We start from the raw sequence: 14,884 nt of genomic DNA, 5'->3' as shown, positions 1-14,884 counted from the left end.
ACTGTGGGGCAGCACTGATCTACCCATGTTGCCAGTCAGTGCCCATTTGTGGGCACTGATTGGCATCTTTTTTATTTTTTAAAGCTTTTTTTTTTTCCCCAAGACTTTTTTTTATTTTTTTTTATTTGCCCTTCCCTGGTGGTCCAGGGTGGGCTTCCCTGGTGGTCCAGTGTGGCGATCCGAGGGGGGGCTGCGCTGATAAACAATCAGCGCGAACGCCCCCTGTCAGGAGAGCCGCCGATCGGCTCTCCTCTACTCGCGTCTGTCAGACGCGAGTGAGGAAGAGCCATCAACGGCTCTTCCTGTTTACATCGTGATCAGCCGTGACTGGACACGGCTGATCACGTGGTAAAGAGCCTCCGCCGGAGGCTCTTTACCGAGATCGGAGATGTAGGGTGTCAAACTGACACCCCGCATCACCGATCGCCGCGCTGCGTGCCCCCACGGGCGCACGCGGCATGAAATCCTGCAGGACGTCCATGGACGTCCAGTCAGGATTTTAAAACCACTTCCGGATGTAAATCGGCTATAGGCCAGGCGGGAAGTGGTTAATCAAGAGGCGAAACATAGATGTACATTGTTATAGATACACAAACTGTTGTTAGATGCATCTAATCCTATTGTTATGAGGCCTAGTACAAATATTGATTGAGGAGGACCAAACATTAAGCATCTTGTGTTGGTGTAAAAAAGTGAACCAGGCTATGGGCATTTAAGTATTAGAAGGCTGTCTGAGTTGCTGCCGGGGAGTAGGGAAGGGGAGCTGAGTCCCTGCTGATCAGGGGAGATTGGGGGGGCTGAGCTTGCTAGTCACTGCTGGGAGGTAGAACAGAGTGGACTAAGCTGCTGAATCACTGTTGGGAGGATTAGCTAAGCTTCTGTATCACCTCTGGGAAGGGAAGCATGGGGCTGAACTGCAGAGAGAAGGATTGAAATGACTTCCATGCTTCTGCTGTAAATTGCCCCACAGTTCCTGCAGCATAAGAGGAAAGTGATATCTTGTTTTTAAAGAACTATAATTTTTTCTTTATTAAGGATAAGTTCACATTATTCATTGTATTCGGAACATGTTACCAATGCAGCAGACCTGATCTCTCCCCCACACCCCCTTTGTGACAGCGGGCAGGGGATCTTCCCCCCGCCGTCACAATCTAAATACACCTTGGCTGTGCGGGCCTCCGCCCACACAGCCAGCGATCTGTGAATGAATAAAAGTCCCATCTTGCAACGAGGCAGATGGCTTGTAGTTCTCAGTGAACTATCAGGAGTGTCTACAGATGCCTAGCATTGCACCCGCAATCTGCTGATCATGGATGCATTGCTTTGCAGGCTCTGTGATAAAAAAATATATTTATTTAACTCCCAGGAATCCAAGTGCTAGCACTTGGTCCACTTCTGGTTTGATGGCCCTGTTGTCCCCTAAACACATCTCTGTATGCAGGCTGTAGCTCCATCCCCTTTTGAAACATTATGGGCGTTTCAGTGGGGGGAGGTACAGCCTGCACAGAGCCCTGTCCCTGTTCTAAGCTGAGTGATCTGTCTGTATTATGAATGGACAATCCGTGCTGCTTGTTCATTCATAAAAGTAAAAGATCATTTAGAATGAGCTTCGGCTCTGTGTAAAGTATCTGCCCTCCGTGTGCACAAGCAGCTGCAGATATTTTACACAGAGCCCCAACTCTGATTTTTTTTTTACTATCATAAAGAAACAATCATTGCTGCTGTTTTATGTAACAAAATTAATATTTTTTTTTGGCACAAATGTTAACGTGGATATTTAAGGTGTAGGAGCAGCCCTGATAGACACACAGCGCTACCAGTTGTGTGGCATTTTTTGTGACTGGCGGCGCAGGTCTTTGGAGCAGCCTCTGCTGCCAGAGACCAGAGCTGTCAATTACAAATCTGTCTTCCTCCTAGCAATGTTGTCCGATTTGGAAAACCTGTCTAACCACATGGCTTATAAAGGAAGTGAGATTTAAAAAAATAAAAATAAAAGTATAGTGATAAATCTTCTTTAAAGCGCATTTACAGCTTGACACTGATTCACTTTAAGGCTGCAGCAATGGTGTTAGCATCCTACCTAAGTAGATCTATTATTTGCTTCTCCCATCATAACCAGAACTCTATCTTGCTTTCAGCTATAAGAAATATGTCTTTCTGGACCCCCTGGCCGGGGTGGTCACCCGCACTAACCAAGCAACCGAGGGTGAGGATGGGGATCGGCTATTTGATGCACCCTTCTCTATCACCAAGAGAGAACAATTAGAGCGACAGGTAAGTCTACTGTACTATATACTGTATATACTCGAGTATAAGCCAAGTTTTTCAGCCCTTTTTTTAGGGCTGAAAATACCCCTCTCGGCTTATACTCGAGCCAGTGTACTTTGAGCGTCCATTTTTTAAAACTCATGGCTTCCTCCTGGTCTCGTCCCGTTCTGTAATAGGCGTTTGACACTGTGTTCAGTGTTCCGCCTATCACAGACCTTCTCTTGTCTGAGGATGAAAGCACGTCCATGATAGGCGGAAAACTGAAAACCTTGTGAAACGCCTATCACGGAGCGGGACAGGACCAGGAGGAAGCCGCAAGTTTTAAAAAATGGACGCCCGCAGCGCAGAATTTCAGGTACGCTGCAATGGGCACAGTGAGGTTGTAATGGGCACAGTGAGGCATGCAAATGGCCATTTTTGACCCTCTTTTCCGCTTACAGTAGCTGCTGCATTCTCACCCTAGGCTTATACTCGAGTCAATACGTTTTCCCAGTTTTTTGTGGTAAAATTAGGTGCCTCGGCTTATATTCTGGTCGGCTTATACTCAAGTATATACGGTACCTTATTACCTTTTGTATCACTTGCCCTCCCTTTTTGGTTGTAAGCTCTTATGAACAGGATCCTCTGAACCCTCTTGTATTGAATTGTATGTATTGTCTCCCTTTATTTTGTAGAAATTTGCACAAACTGTATTGGCACTTTTTAAATCCTGTATAATTATATGCATACAATATGCAGGTGAGTAGTGTATGAATATTGTTGTGTGTCAAACATACTTCTTGTTGCTTTGTTCATAGACAGCAGAGAATTACTTCTATGTCCCAGACCTGGGCCAAGTCCCGGAGATTGATGTCCCGTATTACTTGCCAGACCTACCAGGAGTGGCTGATGACCTTATGTACAGTGCTGACCTCGGCCCTGGAATTGCTCCATCAGCTCCAGGAGGTCCTATCCCTGAACTTCCGACCTTCAGCACCGAGGTTTTAGAACCTTCCAAGACAGGTATGGGGAAATGTACTACATTGCTACACTGCTGTGTACTGTGATAACGTGCTATTCCACTCTAAACTAAGACCTAAGTTTTAGGGCTGAGTGCCTCCGTGGTTACCTATATCTCTTGAATTTAAAGGGGTATTTCAGCCTTTTTGTAAGTTTATTAAAAGTCAGCAGCTACAAAAAGTGTAGCTGCTGGCTTTTAATAAACAGACACTTACCTGCTCCACGGTTCCAGCGGCGCGCCGGCCGGGGCTCCGCGGCCCCCCTCTTCATTCCTAGTGTGGGCACCCGGCAATGACAGCTTTCGGCTTCACGGCCGGGCACCCACTGCGCATGCGCGAGCGGCGCCGTCCGATTGGACAGGCGCTTGCCTACAGGGAGGGGCTGCAATAAGGCGATTAAGGTATTCGCCTTACCACCGCTTTGGCGGAAGGAGGAAGTGAGACAGGAAGTTCCACTTCTCCTGAAGCCCCCACTCCCCCCCCCCCCCAAAAAAAAATTGCATGCCAATTGTGGCATGTAAGGGGGCAAGGAGTGGGTTAAGGTTAATAAAAATACAGTCTTAGCAGAGATGCTGGGAACCCCTCATAATGGGTACAGCAGGTGTGCAGACCTGGAAACCCGGTGGAAAGATGTCAAAGTGCTTGAGAGATTGCCAAGGAGTTTACCCTTTCAACAGCCCTCTTTATGGCAACCCTGTGGACAACCTTCTTGATGACCACTCCACATGCCCCCCTGTACACTGTGTTGTATGTTACATACTCCAGAAAGCTGCACTCTGTTACGTGTATTCATGGGTGTCCGCTGAAATTTTTCCAGGGGGGGGGGGGGGCGCTTCGCTAGCGGCCAAATAGCGTAGCCAAAACGATGGTAAAGCGCAGCTTTTTAGCAGCGCTTTACCGATAACGCGGCAGGGTGAACTGGCTCTTGAGATAATTCAGCTTCACTCCATGCCCATATAAATATAGCCTAGAGAATGTACAGACCCCCCTTCATTCAGTACCTCAGATCAGCCATCAGCGCGGCATAGGCACAGCAGGTGGGGGAGGCGGCTTCACTCTGCTCGCTGTGCCTGTGTGACATCCGGCCCTTCTCAATTTTTCCAGGGGGGGGGTCAATTGCCCCCCCTTGCCCTATGGAGCGGACGCCCATGCGTGTATTACATAATGAACACTGCTTCACACTCTACAGCTGCTGCATGTTACATAGTTCAGGCAGCTGCAGTGGGTACACTGCCGTCTGTACATTACACACTGACTGTTTAGGTTCTGCACTTTATATAATTTACATTGTTGTTAGCCCTGTCTTTGGACTACAGAACACCTCCTCTCTGTATTATAGATAAGTGAAGGAGCATTTTATGTAGTCTTGTCCTAGGGTGACAGTGTTGCTCCTCCTCCATAAATACAGTACGGTGAGTGTTGTATCCTTGGGACAGAGAGTGTTACTGGCAGGATCTTCAGGTGAAAAGGAAAAAACTGAACAAAGAAAACAAATGCAGCCAGAACATCTAAGTACAAGTAAGCTGTAATATATATTTGTATTCATGGGTTTTGATAAGCCTCAAACAGTATCTTGCTTTCTGTTAGACTGAAAGAAAGGAGATGCGCAGCAAAATTTAATGTTGTCATTCTAAATTATTTACAGATGCTCAAGACGGACATCTCCTCCCACCACCGCCGCCGCCTCCTCCTCCTCCGCCACCTCCCCCTCCACCACCTGCTCCACCTTCTTTGTCACCACCTGCGCCACCGCCAATGCAGCCAATCATCAGAACGCCTACGCACACAGGAGCGGAAAGCAAGAATGTCAATCAAGGTAAGGGGGAGCAAATTTCAAATAGAGCCTGTCATGTGCACACTGCAAAAGTACTTTCATGTATGTTTGCTGATCAGTCAGGCACCTTTCACACTGCGGCGGGGGCGGCGGTGAAGCGCCGCCTTACCGTCCATTTCGCTGCGCTATTCAGCCGCTAGCGGCCGAGAAAGGGTTAAAAGCCACAGAGGCGATTTGCCGGCGGTATAGCCGCGGTGCCCCATTGATTTCAATGGGCAGGAGCGGTGGAGGAGCAGTATACACACCGCTCCTTCACCTCTCCAAAGATGCAGCTAAGCAGGACTTTTTTTTACCATCCTGCTAGCGCACCACTCCAGTGTGAAAGCCCTCGGGGCTTTCACACTGGAGAGACAGTAGCGGCTGTTTCAGGTCGGTTTGCAGGCGCTATTTTTAGCGTTATTGCGCCTGCAAACCTGACCCAGTGTGAAAGGTGTCTAAGTCTATACACTCACTGGGATCTGATTCATCCCCCTTAGTGATCTGATTGGTTGCGTTCATACTGAGGATACTTTAGCTGACTGTTAAATCCTTTCTGTTCTCTTTTTACTAGCTGCGGTTCAGGAATCACCAAGTGAAGTGGTCAAACCATCTGATGGCAGGGCATCGCTGCTGGAATCCATCCGCCAGGCGGGAGGAATAGGAAAAGCCAATCTGCGTAATGTGAAGGAGAAGAAGCTGGAAAAGAAGAAAATGAAGGAGCAGGAACAAGGTTAGCTCTGGATCCAAAGTGACAGCCACTTTCCTAGGGCAGGGCTCACAGCTTAGTTCTAGTCGGGCGATTAGAGGTGTTGAGTGTAACTGGCAGGCTGGTGCCAGACACAGCCTTGGCTCCCACTCTTGGCTGCTTGGATTTGGCAGCAGATTCCTCTTTGTACACGCCTGCCAGTCACTGATAACGCTTGTGGGGTGGCGAGGTGTGCACAGTGATTTTGTGTGTCTCGGCTGTGAAATTAAATCACCGCCATTACTTGAGTATCCAGCAGAGGGTGCTAATGGGTGCAGATATAGGTAACTTGCTAAAGTATACTTACTAATACTGCTGCTGTTTTTTAAAATATGGCAGATTTATCAATAAACAGCTGCTGCAGTGCTAATGTGTGTTGCTGCCATTGCTGTTTTTTAAAATGTATACAGCTAGACATATATGTTTGGTAGAATGTCTAGCTATATAGAGTTTTATAAGCAAATTGTTAAAGGGGTTGTAAAGGTTAATTTTTTATTTTCTAAATAGGTTCTATTAAGCTAGTGCATTGTTGGTTCACTTACCTTTTCCTTCCATTTCCCTTCTAAATGTTTTTTTTTCTTTGTCTGAATTTCTCACTTCCTGTTCCTCCTCAGTAAGCTGTTCTAAATGACTTTCCACCGCTCGGATGATGGTGGAAAGCTTACTGAGGACAGTGAGACAGGAAGTGAGTGGAAGCTCTTCAATGGGCACCCTGACCGTAATATATACAGTATCATACAAATGTGAGTACACCCCTCATATTTTAATATATCTTTTCATGTGACAACACTGAAGAAATGGTGAACTCCATGCCCAAGATAGGGCAGTGCTGGAAAATAATGGTGGCCACACAAAATATTGACACTTTGGGCCCAATTTAGACATTTTCACTTAGGGGTGTACTCACTTTTGTTGCCAGCGGTTTATACATTAATGGCTGTGTGTTGAGTTATTTTGAGGGCACAGCAAATTTACACTGTTATACAAGCTGTACACTCACTACTTTACATTGTAGCAGTGTAAATTTGCTGTCCCCTCAAAATAACTCAATATATATGCGACTGTGTTGATGTTGTGCCATACATTCTAACCTGAGGGAGGGGGCGGGCAGCCCTTCTATCACAGCTTGGCACGGTGGCAAGGCTGGGAAATGTTATTTTGGAGGATTTTAATTATCCAGATATCGATTGGGCAGAAGACGCTCATTCGTCTAAGGCTCGCCATTTCCTAAATGTTTGGCAGGATACGTATATTCAATAATTCTCCCACTCTACAAGACTCTGGTCAAGACGCTTGAGAGGGGATAGGATGGCGATGTACAAATACCGTACTGGTGACTCCAGCATAAGGAAAAGACTTTTCAGTGAAGGGGAATTTAAAAAGGCGCATGGTCATCACTGAAATCGGAAGAGAAGTGGTTTAACCTTAAACTGCATAGCGGGTTCTTTACTGTCAGAGCAGTAAAAGTAGGAGCATCAAAAATATATATATATAATTTTTAACTATTAGATGGGCACCTTATCAATCACGACATACAGGGATATACAATGTACTCTTGACATAAACACATGCACACTCACCCACCACAGGTTGAACTGGATGGACTGGTGTCTTTTTTTTTTTTTTTTTCCAACTTTACTGACTATAATTCTGAATGGCATTCCAAAACAAATAACATTTTGAATGGGCTGCCTAACGCAGCGAATGGTAACACATTGAAAAAACACTTTAAATGGGTAGCCATTTCACCTAAAAGTAACGTTATTTATAGATCTTATACTATTAAAGCTAGAGATCTGTCATTGAGGGTTGAAACACACTGTTCTGTTGTGGTGACTTATGTGCGTTTAGCGTGTTTCCAATGATATCTCAATGCATGCATTGCAGCACACCACAGTGCACAGTATTGCGTTACCATGTGTCTTGGTTCGCTGCTTTGCCAAAAAATTATGCATGTCCTTGTTTTTGGACATTTTGGTGCGCTTTCTGTACATTAATTTTAAATGGGCTGCCTTAACACTCGAAAAAGCATGTTAAAATGCCCATAAGCGAACATAATGCTACAGGACACCAAGTTTTGAATAAGGAGGTTACAGTGGCAGGCTCCATAAATGTTTTTAACCACTTCTGGACCACCCACCGTCATTATGCGTGATCTGTTTGAAGAGGAATACCGTTGTTATGGTAGCAGCTAGCTACCATAATCCCGGTGTCCTTTTCTTCAGTGAGCAGTCCTCTACAAGATAAAAGTGGTCTCTGCGGCAGATACGCCGCAAAATCACTTTTATCGGTGGTGGGAGAGGGCCCCCGCCGCTCTGCGGTGCCCTCCACCGCTTACCGGAGCCGACGGTAAGCGGTTGAGGCGATCGGATCCTTTCCCTTGCTGTGCATGGAGATGAGTGAGGGGAAGATGGCCCCCACCCGTCTCCATATCACTGCAGGGTGGAAGCGACGTCAAATCGTCACTTCCGCCCATACGTCTTAAAGGGACATTTTTTTGTTGTCATTCTTTCAAATGACAATTTTTTTTTTTTTTTTTTTATTGCATTTAAGTCCAAATATGAGATCTGAGATCTTTTTGACCCCAGATCTCATATTTAAGAGGATCTGTCATGCTTTTTTCTATTACAAGGGATGTTTACATTCCTTGTACTAGGCATAAAAGTGACCCATTTTTTTTTTTTAAAACGGTACTAAAATCCAAAAAATAAAGTAAAATAAATAATAAAAAACTTTTTATTTTATTTTTTAAAGCGCCCCATCCTGACAAGCTCACGTGAAGAAGCGAACACATACGTGAGCAGCGCCCACATATGAAAATGGTTTTCAAACCACACATGTGGGGTATCGCCGCGATCGTCAGAGCAAGAGCAATAATTCTATCCCTAGACCTCCTCTGTAACTGTAGAATTTTTTTAACGGTGCCTATGGAGATTTTTAAGGGTAAAAGTTTGACACCATTCCACGGGTGGATGCAATTTTGAAGCGTGACATGTTGGGTATCAAATTTACTCAACACAACATTATCTTTCACAATATAAAAAAAAAATGGGCTAACTTTACTGTTGTCTCACTTAAAAGTGATTTTTTTCCCCAGAAAAGTGCGCTTGTAAGACCGTGGCGTAAAATACGGTGTGACAAAAAGTATTGCAATGACCGCCATTTTATACTCTAGGGTGTGTTCTAGCAAAAAAAAATGTTTTTAACTTGTAAACACCGAGTCTGAAAAACCGGCTCGGTCCTTAAGTGGTTAAAAAGGCATTTTAGTGTTGTTTTTTGCACTGCCAGTGTTATTGCTGGCAAGACTTTCACATATGAATGCTACACTATGGCTGTAATGTCCAAGGTCCTTTATATGTTAAGAATGGGATCTACCCAGAATTCCCATCTGAAGAACTTTATTGGGTTAATTGTAGCGGCAAGTTCCATGTAAATTGTAATGTTCTAGAATGATACCATGACTGCGGTGGCTACAACATCTCTTCTCTGTTCCAGTGATTGCCACAGGAGGTGGAGGAGATCTCATGTCCGATCTGTTTAATAAGCTGGCGCTAAGGAGAAAAGGTGAGATTTCCTAATTTACCGGGTGCAGCGACATGTACACTAAAGTAAATGTAAACTCAATTGCTAAAATCTCATATCAACTTTACCCTGTTAATGTAATTTTAAAATATTGGTAAATCTGCAGTTTTCATTATAATGATCCCTGGTTATCCTGCCTTTTTCCCCTCTTCAAGTCTCTTTTACTTGTTGGGGGAGCGTTCCCACTTAAATGTATGTGTTACCATGCACGCTATATGTGGAACAGCGTAAATCCAGTCTTTATCGTAATTGTTGTACCTGCTGGTCAACGCTCCAATCCAGTGTTGACTGTTCCCACTATCAATACTTCTGGCTATAAAGCAAGCATAGTCCATCTGTGCAGTATGAAGCACAGAGCTGTCCCTTCCCCAGGAGTCGCGCAATGTCCACCTCAGGAACAGGATGGCACTCTGACAGGTCCACTTTAGAATATATAGTTCTCTTTTATATACATTTCCCATATGGTTGGCAAAGATGACTTCCTGTCCTTAACAAACCAGACGCAGAGCCCTCCCTACTTGCTTGGGCCTCTCTGTGCAGTCAGACGAGGGCTGGAAGGCTAGGACTTGTGACAAGCTGCCACGATTCATTGCGTTACACTCGGCGCTCCAGGACTTTCCAGTCACGTCATGTCTGCTCATACAGCAAGCGAGAGGGGAAAAGGACACGGGGGGGCACAATGTAAGACTGGAGGAGGGAAGCCATCTACCGTGTAAGATCATCTGAGATAGACATGCTTCCAGGCTTTAGCACTGTTGAAGGTGGTATTATAATCGAAAAAGCTGCTAATAGAACGGTGGCTACAACAACTCCATAAAAGCAAATGTAAACCCCAAATGGATAATATTGAGTTTTCCCCATGCGCCCTTTTTTTTTTGCACAAAGTTTGGAGTTTAAGTAACACCCTTTTAAGGGTTTAATTTTTAAGATGCCACATTCAGGACCCATTAAATTCTCCTCAGGCTTTATACAACTCTTCTGAAACTCACAGTTAGGGCAAATTCATACTATGTGCGGTGACGGACCTTTTACTGCAAGGTAAAACATTTGTCTCTGCTGGCACATACAGGAAACAGTTTCCCATGTGTCCAACTCGCACTGCAACACAGCGCTAAAATGCAGACACGCTGCATTTTAGCGTAGAGTGGCGGCCTATTTCGCACTGCAATGTCAGACCGTGCAGCATGCTGTTCATTGCAGTGAATGAAGTGTACATTTTGTACCAAACACAAACAAAAGGGATTAGTGTGATGTGATAAATCATGCTCCACACTGCCCCCTAGCACAGAGCAGTGAATTGCTCCTGCCGTTCTGCGTTGCAGTGTGTATTGGCTCTTAAAAGGAGGAACACTATAACCATACAGGTTTTAGTAATGTAGCGCTACCCCCTCAGGAGCCGCTGGTTGTTTTGGGATTGGCGTATTAAGTTACCTCTTACCGTTGTCTAGGGGTGAAGTTGATGAGTAGATTAGTGAGCGAATGTCCAGTCAGTAAATAAAGGTTTTCTGAATGCTTTATTCTCGGCCCAACATGAGGTAGAGAGGAAAGGTTGATGAAGCAATAGAGAACTTTGCAGTATCAGGCCTGGATATGAAGCGAGCAATCCTGCTCTCAGTAGTAGTAAACACAGTTCATCGCCACTCTAGCCAGTGGGTAAAGTGCCCCCGGACAAACTTCTGCCACGAGTCTGGCAGCCGAAGCGCTACTTTAAGGTTGCTGGGAGGAACAGGTCTCTGCCACAGACCTGGCTCTAGGGACCTCTGCCACAGGCCTAGTACTTGGACGCAGGGCCATTTGAAGGAATTTGGGGGCCCCAAGCAAAATGGACAACGACAGGGCGGGGTTGAGAAGCTTGGGGATGTGCTGCTGTCGGAAATGACATCCGAGTCTTTTCAAGTTCAGAAGCGGGGGTGGGGGAGGTTTCGGCCGCTACCGAAAATGGCTTCTTAGTTCTTCCTCCTCCCTCATCCTCCTTCCTCCTCCCGTGCAGCGAGCGAGTTGCGAGGGAGGGTGGCCCAGCATGCCAGCTCGGGGCCCCAGGCCAGCTCTGGGGCCCCAAGCAATTGCTTGGTTTGCCTGTCCTGTCGCAACGGCCCTGCTTGGACGAGCTCAATGAATTGAGCGAATCCTCCCAGTAGATTAAGTTAGGGTCATCGGGTGACAGTTGAAGTGTACCGTCAATGTCCCGGTCACCAGATCCCCGATGGTTCATTCAAGCCCTATTGGACAACCTGCCTCCGGGTTCTCCTCAAGCTGACCCCCCCACCGAATGGCATACAGCCTGGGATCTCTTCAATAGAGTCGGGGACCCAGCCAGTCACTGGGGCCCCTTTCAGCAACATGGAGCTCCACGTAGCATGCGATCCCGGCCTGGTAGACCATATCGCCGGGGTCCGTTGGATGCGCACATTCTAAAGGTGGGTGCCGCACCTGGAACCCGCGAAGAACCAACAAAAATGGCGTCTGCCACAGATATACCCTCCCCCAGCATTCCCCGCGAGGGAAAACTCCTCTAATTGGCTGCTGGGGAAAAGCGGCTCTGCCAGAACCCCTCTAGCGCCAGCTGTCGCCCAGGGGTGGGATCGGCACCCCTGGAGCGCAGACTGACCTACAGGATAGTTCAGGAATGACAGCAGCCCAAATTTAGCAAATTATGAATGGGAGCAAATAACTCTCCCATTCCCCACTAACTTTAGCGTAGTGCCCATACTGAAAGTAAGGGGGCGCTACAGTAAGAAGGGAAAAAAATGGATTAAAAAGCTCCCTAAGCAAATTAATGCATAGCCAAATAAAACCTTCTTGGAACAGAAGATATTCACAACATCTCATTCAATCAAATATACCAAAAGTGAGGATTATTCTTTAATCCAGAACGGTGGGCAGGGCTGTGCAAAAAAAAACAACATTTTTTCTACACCATGTGAGCCAGATGCATATCTGGTGTATGGTGCAAATATAGCCTAACATTATAGGTCCATGTATTCCAAACTGTATACAGCTGTTCATAGGTGTGCCATGTGTGCTTTGGCACACCCTAATCACATTAGCATAATTGCTCTGTGTGCCAATGAGGAGAAGAAATCTATCACTCTCTGACCAGTTCTGCCATTAAGTGCTATCAAACTTCTCTTTCACTGTACTGGCTCTGCCTCAAGAGTGTGTGTGTGTGTGTGTGTGTGTGTGTGTGTGTGTGTGTGTGTGTGTGTTATATATATATATATATATATATATATATATATATATATATATATTAGTGTGTACCTACGTGTTTGAGCTTTGGCCATCATCAGTGCAGTGTATGGAGATCATGGCTTTTATGGATTGGGGTGTTTGGGATCCAAACAAGACAATACAATACAATACAGGGCTATGGCGCTGCACTGACGGCTGTATGCAGTTTGAAACAAATGACGATTATATTAGGCTCCATTTGCACTGTACGCCAGCAGTTTTGGATGTGCATCTGGCTAAAGAAATTTTTTGTGTGGCTCTTCCTACTGTTCTGAAATGAGAAACAATCCTCTCATCTTTGGGATATTTGATGGAATGAGAAATGTGAATACCTTCAATTCTGAGAAGGCTTTACTGTGCCATGCTAAGGAGGAACCATGAAATACAATCATTATTAGTACAACTATGTTTTCTTGACTTAATTACATTGACACTAACTACAACCTTCATTAAAATGCAACTATTATTCTTGACACGACTAAATAGTAATGGCTTTTGTAAATAGGATATACCAATAGTAATCAGAGATTAGGAGTGTTACTAGGCTAATTGAGTACAAGATAAAGTCTAGGGCGGCACATTCCCTATATTGGCAAGAATTCGTTTTAGTATTTTAAATACTATTATGTTTTTTCCTGTGTCATTGCTGCTGATCTCTTCCTGTTTTATCCACTTATGCCGCGTACACACGGTCGGAAAATCCAACCATGTGTAGGCTCCATCGGACATTTGCTGTAGGAATTTCCGACAACAAATATTTGAGAGCTGGTTCTCAATTTTTCCGACAACAAAAGTTCTTGATGGAAATTCCAATCGTCTGTAGCCAATTCCAACACACAAAAATCCGACGCATGCTCTGAATCAATTTGACGCATGCTCGGAATCATTGAACTTCATTTTTCTCGGCTCGTTGTACGTCACCGCATTCTTGACAGTCGGAATTTCAGACATGTGTGTGACGGTGTATGCAAGACAAGTTGGGGCCAACATTCCATCGGAAGAAAATCCACGGTTTTGTTGTCGGAATGTCCGATCGTGTGTACGCTGCATTTGTCTACATGCAGTGGTGGTTGCACATCATTGCTGTGGACACGCTACCAGTGAAATGGTGGTCCATGCCTGCACAATTGTAGTCACCACTTGTAGCATGTGACAAGGTTACAAGACAGGAGCACATTAGGGATGCAATGACTAAAGTTCTGGTTCAGGCATTTTCTGTTATAGGATGGCAATGTTGTCATCCTATAAACAGGCAGTAACTAAAAAAAAAAAAAAAAGGGAAATCTGCTCTAGTTTCCAATACCTAGTGTTGCAGGTAGCTCAATACTTTCACACCAGATATTCTGAAAATTGTATCCTCCAAAGCTCAGCTCATACAAAAAAATCAGCTTGACCACTGGGCACTTAAACCCCCTTAATAACCAGACCAATTTTCAGCTTTCAATAGCGGTGGGGTACTGCGCTCAGGATGTCTGCGCAAACAATCAATTATAGGGAAAAAGTATATAAAATAAAATGACAAACAGCAACGGCAGCGTGTGTGGTCTAAACGTTCATGAGTCCATTTAGGAAACCGTCCCAGCAAAGTGCCGATAGGCTATTGTTGGAGGCTATGAACAGCCAGTGCGGGTGATACAGTTGATCAGGGCAGCTGTCCAGGAGCGAAGCCAGCTCAAAATATTCTCTCACATTTTGAATGACAATTACTCAGTTATACAACACTGTACCCAAATTTTTCTTTTTTAAATTATAAAAGAAAAAAAATGAATGCTGTAAAAAAAATGAATTGTCTTTGTTTCTGTTATAAAATTTAGCAAATTTGTAATTTTTCTTCATAAATTTTAGCCAAAATTTATACTGCTACATATCTTTGGTAAAAATAAGTACAAATTGGTGAATATTATTTGGTCTTTGTGAAAGTTATAGCGTCCACAAGCTATGGTATCAATATCTGAAAATTGTGCGGGGGTATTGCAGGGATGGCTGGATCTGTGACTGCAATAGTCACAGATCCAGCCCACAGCGCTGCTGACACCCGCTCTCTCTCCTCTCACACTGTACCGATCAGTACAGAGAGAGGAGGGAGAAACCGGCGTCATCACATGACGCCGGTTTGTTTACATGTGATTGCTCCGTCATTGGACGGAGCGATCATGTGGTAAACAGCCGCTATCAGCGGCAATTTACCATGATGCGCCGGGTCCTCTGGTCACTGACACTCCTGTGTGCGTGCCCCAGGGGGTGCGA

At 45.1% G+C, this 14,884-nt stretch overlaps 1 protein-coding gene across 2 annotated transcripts in view; it reads left to right on the top strand.

The window, feature by feature from the left end:
• WASHC1 (WASH complex subunit 1) overlaps positions 1–14,884 on the top strand; it is a 45,873-nt gene that overhangs the window by 29,823 nt on the left and 1,166 nt on the right. For both annotated transcript variants that reach the window (XM_040345246.1, XM_040345247.1), the window contains exons 6-10: positions 2,139–2,274; positions 3,066–3,270; positions 4,912–5,082; positions 5,651–5,809; positions 9,320–9,388. In XM_040345246.1, the coding sequence (XP_040201180.1) occupies positions 2,139–2,274; positions 3,066–3,270; positions 4,912–5,082; positions 5,651–5,809; positions 9,320–9,388 (740 nt within the window). The remainder of the gene's footprint in view (positions 1–2,138; positions 2,275–3,065; positions 3,271–4,911; positions 5,083–5,650; positions 5,810–9,319; positions 9,389–14,884) is intronic.

The sequence above is a fragment of the Rana temporaria genome, chromosome 3 (genome assembly GCF_905171775.1).
Source record: "Rana temporaria chromosome 3, aRanTem1.1, whole genome shotgun sequence".
NCBI classification, from domain to species: domain Eukaryota; kingdom Metazoa; phylum Chordata; class Amphibia; order Anura; family Ranidae; genus Rana; species Rana temporaria.
The sequence above is the reverse complement of the archived record's forward strand: the minus strand, read 5'-3'. Positions and strand labels throughout refer to the sequence as shown.